Source organism: Pieris brassicae, chromosome 12, assembly GCF_905147105.1.
Source record: "Pieris brassicae chromosome 12, ilPieBrab1.1, whole genome shotgun sequence".
NCBI classification, from domain to species: Eukaryota; Metazoa; Arthropoda; class Insecta; order Lepidoptera; family Pieridae; genus Pieris; species Pieris brassicae.
This window is the reverse complement of record NC_059676.1, coordinates 9,976,655-9,991,099: the sequence shown is the minus strand read 5'-3', so window position 1 is coordinate 9,991,099 and position 14,445 is coordinate 9,976,655. Positions and strand designations below refer to the sequence as shown.

Here is a 14,445-nt window from a genome sequence, read left to right as displayed (position 1 = left end):
TTATTCGCACTTTATCGCTTCGGTGTTTCTCTCCTGTTATCGCATTCAAAACTAAAGGCGACTAGTCGCGTTTCGGCTCGCTTATATATCCCTGGGAATAATTCTAAACAATATTCGAGAACTTTCTAGGCGGGATTGCTACTGAGTAGCGATTGCACAATTCTAGAACGTCCGCACTCTTTATCTCTTGGGCACGTTGCTCCGTCCTTGTCATACGGCGTTCTAGAGTGCTCGTCTAGTTTCGAGAAAGTTCTGATCTTCTCTCTCTCTCTCTCTCGTATCATTTCGTCCTTGTCTCACACCTAGAAAGTTCGGTCTAGAATATTCCTTCATCAAAGGGGTATAACTAGGCCTGAAAACGCCTGAAAACGGGTCTCCTGAAAACTGCACCACTAGACTACACATGTTCTGAAACTGACTGAAAAAATGTTTCAGCTTCCTGAAAACTAGGGTAACATTATGGAAATTACAATTTTCTAATATGTGATTCACCCTCTCCTGAAACGTTCAGAAATCATATTACAGCCTGCTGAAAAGTTCTCTAAGTAGTGGAAAAATCTAAAAACATGGCAGTCGACCCGTCTTCGTAACAATATGGACGTACGCATGGAATTTGTATACTAAACTTCACGTATAATAGTGTTTGGTATTGAACGGTGTTTTTTTTTATTGCATACGAGCCTACGGAACGCTTACAACGGGCCGTCATCGTAGCCCATGGACACCCATCTTAGTCCACCATATTTCGGCTTTTGACAGAGTCTTTCTTTAAATTTGAGGTCGTATCTCCCAGGTAAAGACCCCCTGTCTTTTCGATTAGTCGATTCCACAACTCGCTAGTTCGCAAATGAAAGACTATCAGCATTTAAGGTGATGCTGATAAGATTTTGAATTATTTTAATTTGTTTTCGGAAAGTTCGATGGAGTCCTTAATTATCCATACACAACTATATTACTTTTCCATTACGTATTATTTAATTTTACGTACTGCCTTTGCAATTTACGAAAATAACAGATAATAAATAAAAAAAAACAAAATATAGATTAAAATATTTATATATTACAATATAACATAATTACATATTAAGTACTAATTAATTCACGTGAAAAATCACAGATTACTTGATACATTAGAAGCATTTTACTTTCCTAAGTACACAAGCTAGTTAATATATATAAGTTATTAATTGACTAAAATCACAAAATTATCTACACAATAAAATAAAATTCTGCTAATTAAGGAATTAATTAAATACTGTTACGTTTGAATCACAATTAAAAAAATCATCCTTTACTTTAAGTAAACGGAGAATGAAAATCACATTAATTGACGATTTACACTAAACACGCGTGTTATAGAAATTCAAATCCAATTTCTAAGACTGACACTGAAAATGAACATTCACAAAACATTTATATAAAACGCCAAACAATTCTTTGTTATTTTTGACACTTGACATTTCTGACAGTGACACTTAAGACAAAACCGTGACTGTGACAATTACAAATTTCTTAGCAAAAGTTACGAACAATTTACTAACCTGTTTAGAGTCTTCTTAGGCAGCATCTTTTAAACAATACACTAATGTAAATCAGATGTTCGATACACAGCTCACATGAGTGCGTAAAAACTGCCCGAGATTTGTCCTAACAGCTTAAGAAGAAATGTATAAAAAACAATTTTAACACACGCGAATCTAAATTGGAAAATAGCTTAGCTTACTTTAGAACACAAATCAGTACATCTGGTTCTATATTTGTACTGTAGAAGTACGTGTACGCTTTAAAAATGACTATAGTTTGCCACATTATTATGAAAATATGTTTTATAACGACACTTGTATATCAGTTTAGGCTACGATAAGATTTTCGACTCTCTTAGATATTTGGAGTATATTTGGATATTTGTCAAATTAGATAGTAAAGGCAAGGGAATCAGTCTTAAAGTACTGATAAATTGACGTACTTTGGCATCGCATTGTATATTTGAAATAGTTATTACGAAATATGGTTATAAACATTTTTAATTGCTTTAAATTGACTTTGGGTCAGTTGAATTATCAGTTCATGAAAGCACATAAGCCTTAAGTAGTTTGACACATGAAAGTCATAGTCCTTAACCTCAACTCCATAAGAGATCTTAAAAATTTATAATTCTCAATGTAAAATTCGTTTTCAGACCACTGTTAATAACGTTGTGTTATAATAAAATTAAGTAATTTTGATGTCACTCGTAAAACGTAAAATTAAAACTTTTTTGTAAAAAAAATTAAAACTCGCCTACACGATAATTAATTAGTTTAAGTACTGGGGCTTTTGCATTTAAAAACACTTACTATATATAGTGAATCCTAGTACAACTCCATAATAATTGCTAACTTTTCATATAGATGTTAAATTGACATTAACCTTATACAACGCTGACTAAATATAGTGCATGTATAAACCGTAACCATAGTAACAAACTGTTTAGTCCACGCATTATAAGGCCAATAAAGATTAAATTCGAACAATTTCGCAAGCAGGTACATTTTAAATAGAAGTATTAAGTAGTAAAAAATTCACAATCAAAAGTTTCGTCTCGATTTCAATGTAATTTGTGAGTATTACCAGAACATTCAATTCACGCTTTGAAAAGTAAATAAGCCTTTTATAACGTGGACTATAAATAGTACCGTGTTAGTTACAAATTACAAGAAAATCATATTAACCAAGATACTTTGTAATGCATATCTATATTTGATTGGTAATTATGGTAACAAAGACGCTACGTTTAGATCCCATTTTAAAAGGTAACAATGGTAACAAACTGTTTAGTCCACGTATTATAAGGCACCATATAAAATTTAAATCAAATAAAACTCATTCATTCAGTGTGATCAAATCGTTCGCATCTTCAAATCGTCTACGCATTTTTACACAGTACCCACTGATTTAGTTTTTATGAAGTTTTTTCGAATATATAACGTTTATGGAAACATTGAATCAAGAAAGACATATATATATATATAAATGCATAATAGCACCGTAGAACCTCGACTATGATTTGGTATTAATAAAAATAAATTCGGTTTAATTTCGGATCAGGTTATTCTTCTTAAACACTATTTATAGACCGAAAAAATTAACATTAACATCACAATTCTCATAATTCCTATTGAAATTGTTCCTGTGTTTGTATGGGATTATATAAAAGGCAAATATTGTTATATATTTAAATATGTACAAGGCAGTGCATACATCATAATAAAAACTAAGCGATCTTTTTCTGTTGAAGTTTCTTGTAACTCTGAAAAGAGAGAAATCTATAAATATGACATACAAAAATCAAACTATATATACTTGTGCTTTGTCTTAACAGAAAAATAATTGGTTCAAGCCATAATTAAGTGTGTTTGTTGTATGTTCAGATATGTTAAATGAGTATATTGTTTGAAGCTGACTTTAATGGATTAAAATATGATCTTATAACCAACATACAATTAGGGGTAGTGACTTGGCTTATCTAAGGGTTCATAAATCATTCATCATCATTATATGTTTTTTATTACGCTTCTAATTATTAGCTTAAATATATAAGTAAGTTAACTAATGTCGTGGTTCTAAACTCCAGTTTAGATTTATTTCCACAAAATTATTATTCCGAGCACATTTCTAATAGGAAACTAGGTGACGGACACGCCAACGACTCTTTGGGTCAAAGGCCGGTTTCCTTCTCCGTATGAGCTTCCGAGAATGTGACACATAGACTAAGTCCATTGGTACACAGCTAGAGATCGAACTTGCGACTTCGGAGAGGTGAAGCCACTAGGCAATAACTGCTGAAAATCAATAAATTTGACCTAAAAAGATTATTAAAAAATTACCTCCTCCGCCATTTTGTACAACATGGCAGCCGTCTCCGGTCCGGTCTGTTCCACTAGCACCTTGAATATGCCGCCTTCGGGCTCACTCAACTCGGATCTGAAATATTATAGCTCGTAAATTTATTCTTAATAACAATAATAAACTATTTGAACATTTCACTAATATTTCGTCCCTTTCTGTCAAATTGTGTTAACGCTTAGATGAAAAGAGAACGTCATCATCGGACGTCGAGGCAGAATACGAAATTCCACCCGTATCACCTCGACGTCCGCCGTTCCACGACTGAGCGTTTTTCAAGGCAATTTTTGCCGCGCACCACCGCTATGTGGAACCAGCTGCCCACTGAAGTATTTCCGAACCAATTCGACTTAGGAAGAAAAGAGCGTACAAATTCTTAAAAGGCCGGCAACGCACTCGCGAGCCCTCTTGCGGCATTGAGAGTGTCCATGGGCGGCGGTGTCACTTAACATCAGGTGAGCCTCCTGCCTGAGATTATTTGCCTTATGTATTAAAAAAAGATGTAATGTTAAAGATCTATAACTGTATAGATGAAACAAAAACCAAACCATTAAAAAAAGTAATTTTGGATTATATAGATATCCGTTTGGCTTCTACAAATAAGTGGTAATAAGTCTTTGGTTGACATAGCTTTTGCATATTGAAAAAAAAAACAATTTTTTAACCGGAATAAAGCTATTTGTATTTTAATTTTTCCGACGTTTCGCGTGCTTTACAGCGTGCGTGGTCACGGTGATTGAAGACAAAAGGTGTTGAATGTCAAAAGTTTACAATTAAAATTATTAGAATGAAAAATTTTAAATTATTAAAATAATTATAAGTTTATAATAATACAAATAGCTTTAATCCGGTAAAAAAGTGTTTTCTTTCAATAGAATTTATCAATTCCCGACACGATGTGTAACCAATCACGATAACGATAACGACTTGAAAGTTTGGTTGCATCGAGCGATTCCAATGTAACGACATCAGCTACAAATATTGAGTGAAATATATGTCAATTGGGTAAAAGACACGGAATCACCGTTGGAAGTTACTGACGATCACAAGATCTGGGGAGTATAGAAAAATACAATAAATTTGGAAAAAAAAATATCAAACTAACCTATTAGAATAAGTTCTAATCCTATCTTTGGACAAAATGAGGGTCTCGGATTCTTCATGACGTTCACCAGATGATTGGAATGCAAAGTTTTCTGGAATTGCCAATGGCGCCTGAAACAATTCCAACAATATTTTTATAAGATATGATAGGCTTTATTTTACCATTTAATTTATTATAATAATACTGGCATTGAGAGTGTCCATGGGCACTTAACACCAAGTAAACCTTCTGCCCGTTTTCCCCCTGTTTTATAGGAAAAAAACATGGGATAGTATTAATTTCAGATATTATTATTAACCAAAGATATTATTATTAATCTCAAATATCATTATTAATCTCAGTTATTATTATTAATCTAAGATATTATTATTAATCTCAGATATTATTATTAATCTCAGTTATTATTATTAATCTAAGATATCATTATTAATCTCAGATATTATTATTAATCTCAGATATTATTATTAATCTCAGTTATTATTATTAATCTAAGATATTATTATTAATCTCAGTTATTATTATTAACCAAAGATATCATTATTAATCTCAGATATTATTATTAATCTCAGATATTATTATTAATCTCAGTTATTATTATTAATCTCAAATATCATTATTAATCTCAGATATTATTATTAATTTCAGTTATTATTATTAACTAAAGCTATTATTATTAATCTCAGTTATTATTATTAATCTCAAATATCATTATTAATCTCAGATATTATTATTAATCTCAGATATTATTCTTAACCAAAGATATTATTATTAATCTCAGATATTATTATTAACCAAAGATATCATTATTAATCTCAGATATTATTATAAAGAAAACTAGATAAATTATTGTTGTCATATTAACCTGGCTTTTCGACAGAAGTGTGCGTCGGGGCTGATTCTCTAGCTTCGATTGCGCGGTGGTCGTCAACAGTTCAAATGGATGACCAGACTCGACGACGCGACCTCTGTTAAAGCAAACAGATATTGCATTATAAATAATTAAAAATATAATTGCTTGATATTGCTTGTGAAAAAATACATGGCTGCAAAAAAAAAACATCTTTTTGATAACACGGCGAACCGTGTTAACGTTTAACACGTTACGATCGTATACGTAATAACGTATACGTTTGATTTTCTGATATTTATCAAAAATTAATGTCTCAAATAAGCATAATATGTCATGAGTCAAATACTATATAAATCCATTCCACTTGCCTCTCTATCATATATTATATGTCTCCTTCTCACCTTACCTTTAGTTTACTTTATTATAACCTTTCCTTCTTACTTTTAGAACAGTTTTATAATAAATCAATAAACTTCAATAAGCCTTGCTATTGACAAAACCTTGTCACAAACGTGTTAACACATCACTCACTTGTCCATAACGATCACTCTGTCATAGTCCATCACGGTGTTCAGTCGATGCGCGATAGTGAGGACTGTGGAACTCGCGAATTTAGTGCGAATCGTGCTTTGGATCTGACGATCAGTTCTGGAAATTAATATAAAAGTCTAAATAAAATGGATAGATGAATTTTCCATTGATGTTTGGGTGAGTATGTATTCATCAAATTGTGTTTTTTGTCATCTGTATATTTGACTATATGAAATGTGGCGTTCGTTAAGAATACCACGATGAAACGCACGAACGCATCTACGTACTAAATGTACGTACGTAACTACGTACGAACCTAGAGATGCTCGTCTCGTCTCGTCGTCAAGACTCGCCTTCAAAAGTATATACAGTAGTGAAAGAAGCCATAACCGTATTGTAGAAAAAAATATTCGCGGCAGATGTTACTATACAGTTGACCATGATACTCAGATATGAGTTCCTGACCTAGAAAAAGAGTCAGCATGTGCTGTATACCTAAAATTTATTGCTAAAACGTGTCTGTATAATTCACAATATCTGTAAGTAAACGTTTACACAAAGTACGCATGATAATTAAAAAAAAAACACAAATCTATTTCAAAACATAGATTACAATAAAATACAGTATTTACAATTTTTTTAACCTACAAAGTAATTATAAAAATTATTAAAAAGAAAATCAAAACAAATTCAAAAAGTTTGGTCCCTGTAGTGTACCTTACGCTGGCAGCATTTCTTTCTAAACTGTTTAGATAACATAAGGGAACTTACTCCGTGTCTACATTAGCGGTAGCCTCGTCCAAGACAAGCACGGCTCGTCTCGCCAAAGCAGCTCGAGCCAAGCACACGAGCTGTCTTTGTCCACTCGACAGGTTCCCCCCTCCATCACCAACTCGAGAAGAGAGCCCACCTGGGAGGGCCGAGACTAGCGATTGGAGTTCTACCTATAAATTTTTATTATTTTGGACTGAATGTTTTGGAAGACTTCTGTTCTTCTCTTCTCTTTCTTCTTTCTGTTTCGTGATCAATTGTTTTTTTAATAGACAAGTAGACGATCAGCCTTCTATCTGACATACTGCCGGTTTCCTCACGATGTTATCCTTCAGCGTCCCAGCGAAAAGAAAAACAGAAAAGAGAATACGCTAAGTAAGCATACGTTATATTACAAACAATTCTTTCCGATTCAACGTCAACAAATATCTTTCAATTTATAATTCTAGCCAAAAGTAAAATACCTCATGCAACGCAGCGTGTATTTGGGCATCGCTATACTTCTGTTCTGGATCCAAGTTGTCCCTTAACGTAGCTGCGAATAATGCCGGTCTCTGTGGCAAAGCGCAAAGACGGGATCTCCACGTCCGAAGACCAGCCAACTCCGCTGATACCCCGTCCACTAATACCTTTCCAGTTATCTTGTTTAATCTGGAAATTTACGTATGTTTAATCAAACAATCAGACCTAGTCTTTGAAATATTGTCAAAACGTCGAAAATATCGCTGGAAAACCTTAGAACTTTAATACAACACAATCTTAAACTGACAATTTTCCAAATAAACATTTAAAGTAGTACTTTGGCTTACCTGAACAGAGCTGCAATAAGAGAACTCTTTCCGGCTCCGGTTCTTCCAACCACGGCAACTTTTTCCCCTGGCCGTATTGAGAAGCTAACACCCCGAATGGCGTATGATGTTTCATCTATTTTAGGAACCAGTTCTGTTGCTTCTTCCTTTGGCGGTTTCTCGTATTCCAGTGATACATGTTCGAATACTATTTGTCCTGAAAATGTTAAGGATAGATAGTTTTACTTGGTACCGACTCGAAACTTACAAAAATTACGTTTTACAACTGAACTTCTAGACAAACAAAAGGAAACGTCTCAAAAAATCGAATAAAAGTTTAGTCGATTTCGGAAATTTCAAAGAAAAATTGGCTGAAAATGTAAAAAATGGGGACACCCATTGTACCAGACAATCTACAATTATTTAATTAATTTCGGCAGCAATTCTACTAAAACAAATCGACACACCGTGATCAGGCCAATCTTCAAAGTTTAAGTTCGGACACTCAGCTTTCAACGCTTTCCGGTCAGGTTCTACCGGCGTCTCTGGAGGTAGATTGGTGTATTCTAGAATTCTTTCAACCTGAAATAGACAAGGTATTTAAAGCTTAACTCAAGGCGAAATCGTATCTCGAGACTATATTGTATTTGTTCATGGACAGGAATGTATATAATGTGTGGAATGATACTCCAGTTTTCCACCGCGTCGGTGATTTTAGCGCTGTGAGTGACGACACGTGCGCAATGTACAGCGAAATTATCTACCAAACGCGGAAGTTGTGCGCACGAATACCATTTGTTAATTTCAATATAATTTAAAAAAAAATATTATGGTACATAAGATACAGGTATCACTTATTCCACGTCAATAAATTTGAATCAGTTGACATCCCCACTCATCGGGCAAGAAGACAGAGGGTGTAGGCCGAGAGAAAAAGCCGGCGTAAAAAACTCTTATTTTAAAACAAATATCGCAAATTAGAAGTAGCCTGTCTAGCATTAGTCCCAGGCCCTTTTATCAACTAGATAATCGTTAACTTTATAGTAAGCTTTTTACACAGCTCTTTAATTGGTTAAGACTTTAAGAAGTTTCTTGTTCCTTCTGTAAGAAGGCTATACAAATTTACTGACAGAAATCCTCCCCGTTTGGCATTCTAAAACTGAAGTAGACTTTCCGGGAATTTAAGCTAACACCTAGGAATTATGACTAAATAATCTAAAACGATTCGCACGTTGTCCTCTTAAATATCTTATTATTATAATTTTTTACTGAGTTTTACAACGAATTTTGAAATAAATAAGTGTCTTAATCTTTCATTGTATGGCACGTCCGAAAAAGAGATCTTTAACAAATTTAGTTATTTGGACAATAGGGCATAGTAGACACACAATACAAGCTGCAGCTTAAAAAGCGTTACGGAGAGTTTATTTCCAGTATTTATGGCAGTCAAAAAAATTGAAACTTTTTGTACTGATTTTCCTAAGTGAACAATTTATAAATAAATTGTATTTTGATTTTGTTATAGAATAGCTGCCCCCGCGAACTTCGTTTCTCGTAACATGACATTACTTAGCCTACAAGTAGTACATATCAACATAGAACATTTTGCTATAAAAACAAAAAAAAACAAAAAAAAACAGTTTAGGGGTGGACCACCCTTATGACTTAAGGTGAAAGATAGTTACTAGCCGATTGTCAGACTTACTGAATATGCATTAAAAAAAATCATGTGAATCGGTCGAGCCGGAGGAGTATGGGAACGAACATCGTGACACAAGAATTTTATTAGATGTTGTAGTAGTCGTAATCGTTATTAAAGATGTTCTGCAGGTGTACGGTCCCTGGATCATCAGGATGCTTTTTTACTCCATATTAACCACTCGCGTACAACAATAGAATATAAGCGAAATAATGAAACGTTAATTGCCATACAACGAATGAATGCAATGTAACAGTTGAAGAGAGTGCCTGAACTCTCCGGGCGTAACTCTGACGATTATGATTTAGCCACGCTTAGAAAACTAAGAAAGCAAGTGAGCAAAATACAGCCTTAGCTCATCAGTGGGTTAAAGTTTCTTCTTATTAAAGATTTGCTTTCAGTATAAATAAAATTATGCTTACAGATGTCATCTGATTCTCGACTTCAGCGGTTTGCCGCATCCCATACTGGCACATACCCACGAGACCTATCACTTGAGTTATCGCCAGTCCCACATTTCCACCCATGGTTCCTGAAATGATAATTTTGTTATTGAATTAGTCTCTCTGGCTAACAGACAGTTTTTGGACAATTCAATAGATCACATCTGACATCTGTCAGTTGAAGCAGATTGATTGTTTTTGGATAATTTAATAGATCACATATGACATCTGTCAGTTGAAGCAGATTGATTGTTTTTGGATAATTTAATAGATCACATCTGACATCTATCAGTTGAAGCAGATTGATTGTTTTTGGACAATTTAATAGATCACATCTGACATCTGTCAGTTGAAGCAGATTGATTGTTTTTGGATAATTTAATAGATCACATCTGACATCTATCAGTTGAAGCAGATTGATTGTTTTTGGATAATTTAATAGATCACATCTGACATCTATCAGTTGAAGCAGATTGATTGTTTTTGGACAATTTAATAGATCACATCTGACATCTATCAGTTGAAGCAGATTGATTGTTTTTGGACAATTTAATAGATCACATCTGACATCTGTCAGTTGAAGCAGATTGATTGTTTTTGGATAATTTAATAGATCACATCTGACATCTGTCAGTTGAAGCAGATTGATTGTTTTTGGATAATTTAATAGATCACATATGACATCTGTCAGTTGAAGCAGATTGATTGTTTTTGGACAATTTAATAGATCACATCTGACATCTGTCAGTTGAAGCAGATTGATTGTTTTTGGATAATTTAATAGATCACATCTGACATCTATCAGTTGAAGCAGATTGATTGTTTTTGGACAATTTAATAGATCACATCTGACATCTATCAGTTGAAGCAGATTGATTGTTTTTGGACAATTTAATAGATCACATCTGACATCTGTCAGTTGAAGCAGATTGATTGTTTTTGGATAATTTAATAGATCACATATGACATCTGTCAGTTGAAGCAGATTGATTGTTTTTGGATAATTTAATAGATCACATCTGACATCTATCAGTTGAAGCAGATTGATTGTTTTTGGACAATTTAATAGATCACATCTGACATCTGTCAGTTGAAGCAGATTGATTGTTTTTGGATAATTTAATAGATCACATCTGACATCTATCAGTTGAAGCAGATTGATTGTTTTTGGATAATTCAATAGATCACATCTGACATCTATCAGTTGAAGCAGATTGATTGTTTTTGGACAATTTAATAGATCACATCTGACATCTGTCAGTTGAAGCAGATTGATTGTTTTTGGATAATTTAATAGATCACATCTGACATCTATCAGTTGAAGCAGATTGATTGTTTTTGGATAATTTAATAGATCACATATGACATCTGTCAGTTGAAGCAGATTGATTGTTTTTGGACAATTTAATAGATCACATCTGACATCTATCAGTTGAAGCAGATTGATTGTTTTTGGATAATTTAATAGATCACATATGACATCTGTCAGTTGAAGCAGATTGATTGTTTTTGGACAATTCAATAGATCACATCTGACATATGTCAGTTGAAGCAGATTGATTGTTTTTGGATAATTTAATAGATCACATCTGACATCTATCAGTTGAAGCAGATTGATTGTTTTTGGATAATTTAATAGATCACATATGACATCTGTCAGTCGAAGCAGATTGATTGTTTTTGGACAATTTAATAGATCACATCTGACATCTATCAGTTGAAGCAGATTGATTGTTTTTGGACAATTTAATAGATCACATCTGACATATGTCAGTTGAAGCAGATTGATTGTTTTTGGATAATTTAATAGATCACATCTGACATCTGTCAGTTGAAGCAGATTGATTGTTTTTGGATAATTTAATAGATCACATCTGACATCTATCAGTTGAAGCAGATTGATTGTTTTTGGATAATTTAATAGATCACATATGACATCTGACAGTTGAAGCTACGTTTTATTTTTGTCGACATGAGAAACACTTTATCTAACATACTTATTTTTAGTGTTATATTTATTGTGTAGTATTAACAATTTTCTTAACCTACATAATAATAATAATTAAAAATTGATAAATAGAAAATAAAAACAAATTTAATAAAGTTTGGCCCCTGTCGCAGTATATCTTTAATGCTGTCATTTCCTCACTGTATTGCGATACTTATTCGTTGAGAGAAGAAAGCACCAGTTCTGGGGTCCCCAGTTCTCTCTACCAGGCGCCAACTTAAATCTTTAATTAGCCCCTGTTAACTTGACCCCCACGGCCCAAGAGTCTCCAATATAGTATAATGTATGATGTGGTAAATATGTGTGGTGTCTTTATACTTATAACGTAGTATTTGGACCATAAGTTTGACAACAATTAATTATAAATAGCTTGACTTATTATTATGACAGATGATTACGACTTACTGACAATTAATGTGACATTTGCATGGCTGATTGGGTGGATTTTTATAATTGATCGATAATCGATATATCGATTCTTTTTATCGATCGAATCGATCGATCGATAAAAAGTACCACTTTCTTGCAAATAAATTATTTATTATTATTAAATGTCATCTCTAAAATCGGCCCTACAATACACATCGAAGGTTTGCAATACATTAAATAAAATAAAAACTAGCAAAAACAAAATTATGTTATAACTTTTCCGATGAAGATATTTGCTATAAAACTGTAACTCACCATCGCTAGCGAAGAGGAAAAAGCTAAAAGTGACGGTAGCCAGATAAAGACAGCAGACCATATCCATCCAGAATCCAAAAGCTCTATTAGTTGTAAGTACCAGGGTCCAAGAACAGCTGTGGAGGTCTTGGAGCTTGTCGAATTCACGCGCAAGTGTTCGTTGCTGTTCGCCCGTTGAACGGATCGTAGCGAGGCCTGACACAGTCGCTGCCGCATGGTTCAGGCTTTGACTTCGGGCTAAAGAAAACAGTGTAGAATTCGATCCCTCAATTGTACTACAAATAAATCACAATAAACAAATATAATGCTGGAACTCATACCTATAGCTTCAATTCTCTTTAATTCTCGGCTGGTGCTGAGGAACAGGGCTCGTAAAAGAAAGAGAAGGCAGGCAACACCCGCCGTTGGGAGTAGCAGCCACCAGTTCACGACACACACCACTATCAGGATACCTATAACTTCCAGGAAGAACTGAAAACGTTATGAAATTTAGTAAAAAAAACAAATATTTAAACATAAATTATTAGGGATGTGATGGGCGACCTTGTCGCTAAACCACGATCTCTTCCAGGCAACCCAAGTAAGAAAAAAATATTAAGGGTAAAGTGCAAAAAGTGTAGAACTGTCATATATGGTTTTAGTAGTATTGTCTTGTATAACTGGATATCTCGTAAGCAGAACCAGTATCCCAAAGGTAAGGGATGCGCTAACGCATTTTTATTACACTAAAAAGGTTTATTTTAATCATTATTTATTTAACCAGATAATGAGAAGGCCATTGTTTATTCGTCCCAATTAAAATATTAAATAAGTATTTTTTGTTACGTAAAAATTAAGATGTAACTAAAATCTATATAAATAAACGTTAAATAAATAGCTAAAACAAATCAGTTCCGCTACAATCTTTTTAGGTCCTGGCCTCAGATTTTTGTATCTGTTTCATGATCATTAGTCACCCTAATAAGGATAGCCTAATGGATCAGCCTCTTGGCTGAAACGCGTCGTGGGCTTTTTTGGGTCTAAGGCAAACTGGTTTCCTTACGATGCTTTCTTTCATCGTTCGAGCGAATGTTGAATTGCACATAGAAAGTAAGTTAATTGGTGCACAGCCGGGAGACGAACCTCAAAGACCAGAATTGCAAGCAGAAGCCACTAGCCGAATTTAGAAAATCACTGTATGTGATAATTTTATTAAATGCTGAAACAGCACAAATAGTGCCATAAAATAATCTATTTAAAATGAACTTACTCCAAGACAGTCCACCAAAGCGACCGGCAGCAAAGTGTCAACTTGGCCCATATCCTTCGAGAACCGGTTCAAGATTCTTCCAGAAGGATTGTGGTTAAAAAACCACATGGGTGCATTCGTAACGCCCCTGAAATGAGTATTTTAAATTTTGAAAATTAACCAAAACATATCACTCATCCAATTCGTTCTAGGAAGCCATGTAATCTCTTTTTCTGCTACTCCAACAGTCGCTACAACCCCGCATGGACCTCTGATTGCCCGTTTCTTCTAAAATTGAAGTTATACTTCCTTTGGCGCGTTGGAGAAAAATGATAAAAGTAAATTTTTGTGCACACCGTCACACAAACCCGACACCCGCACATCGTCACAAAAAACCGACACCCTGAAGTTAGCTAAAGCCAACATTTTGTGATGTTTAAACAAACTTAACTA

At 34.0% G+C, this 14,445-nt stretch overlaps 1 protein-coding gene across 1 annotated transcript in view; it reads right to left on the bottom strand.

Moving 5' to 3' along the window:
- Positions 1 to 1,826: 1,826 nt before the first annotated feature.
- The window catches only part of LOC123717555 (probable multidrug resistance-associated protein lethal(2)03659), a 42,647-nt gene continuing 30,028 nt past the window's right edge, over positions 1,827 to 14,445 (bottom strand). Inside the window, exons 21-33 of the mRNA XM_045673616.1 lie at positions 14,014 to 14,140; positions 13,085 to 13,235; positions 12,765 to 13,001; positions 10,052 to 10,161; positions 8,398 to 8,512; positions 7,952 to 8,147; positions 7,607 to 7,793; positions 7,143 to 7,315; positions 6,372 to 6,488; positions 5,853 to 5,955; positions 4,991 to 5,100; positions 3,867 to 3,963; positions 1,827 to 3,289 (exon numbers count right to left, since the gene is read on the bottom strand). Of these exons, the coding sequence (XP_045529572.1) occupies positions 3,254 to 3,289; positions 3,867 to 3,963; positions 4,991 to 5,100; positions 5,853 to 5,955; positions 6,372 to 6,488; positions 7,143 to 7,315; positions 7,607 to 7,793; positions 7,952 to 8,147; positions 8,398 to 8,512; positions 10,052 to 10,161; positions 12,765 to 13,001; positions 13,085 to 13,235; positions 14,014 to 14,140 (1,759 nt within the window). The 3' untranslated portion in view covers positions 1,827 to 3,253. The remainder of the gene's footprint in view (positions 3,290 to 3,866; positions 3,964 to 4,990; positions 5,101 to 5,852; positions 5,956 to 6,371; positions 6,489 to 7,142; positions 7,316 to 7,606; positions 7,794 to 7,951; positions 8,148 to 8,397; positions 8,513 to 10,051; positions 10,162 to 12,764; positions 13,002 to 13,084; positions 13,236 to 14,013; positions 14,141 to 14,445) is intronic.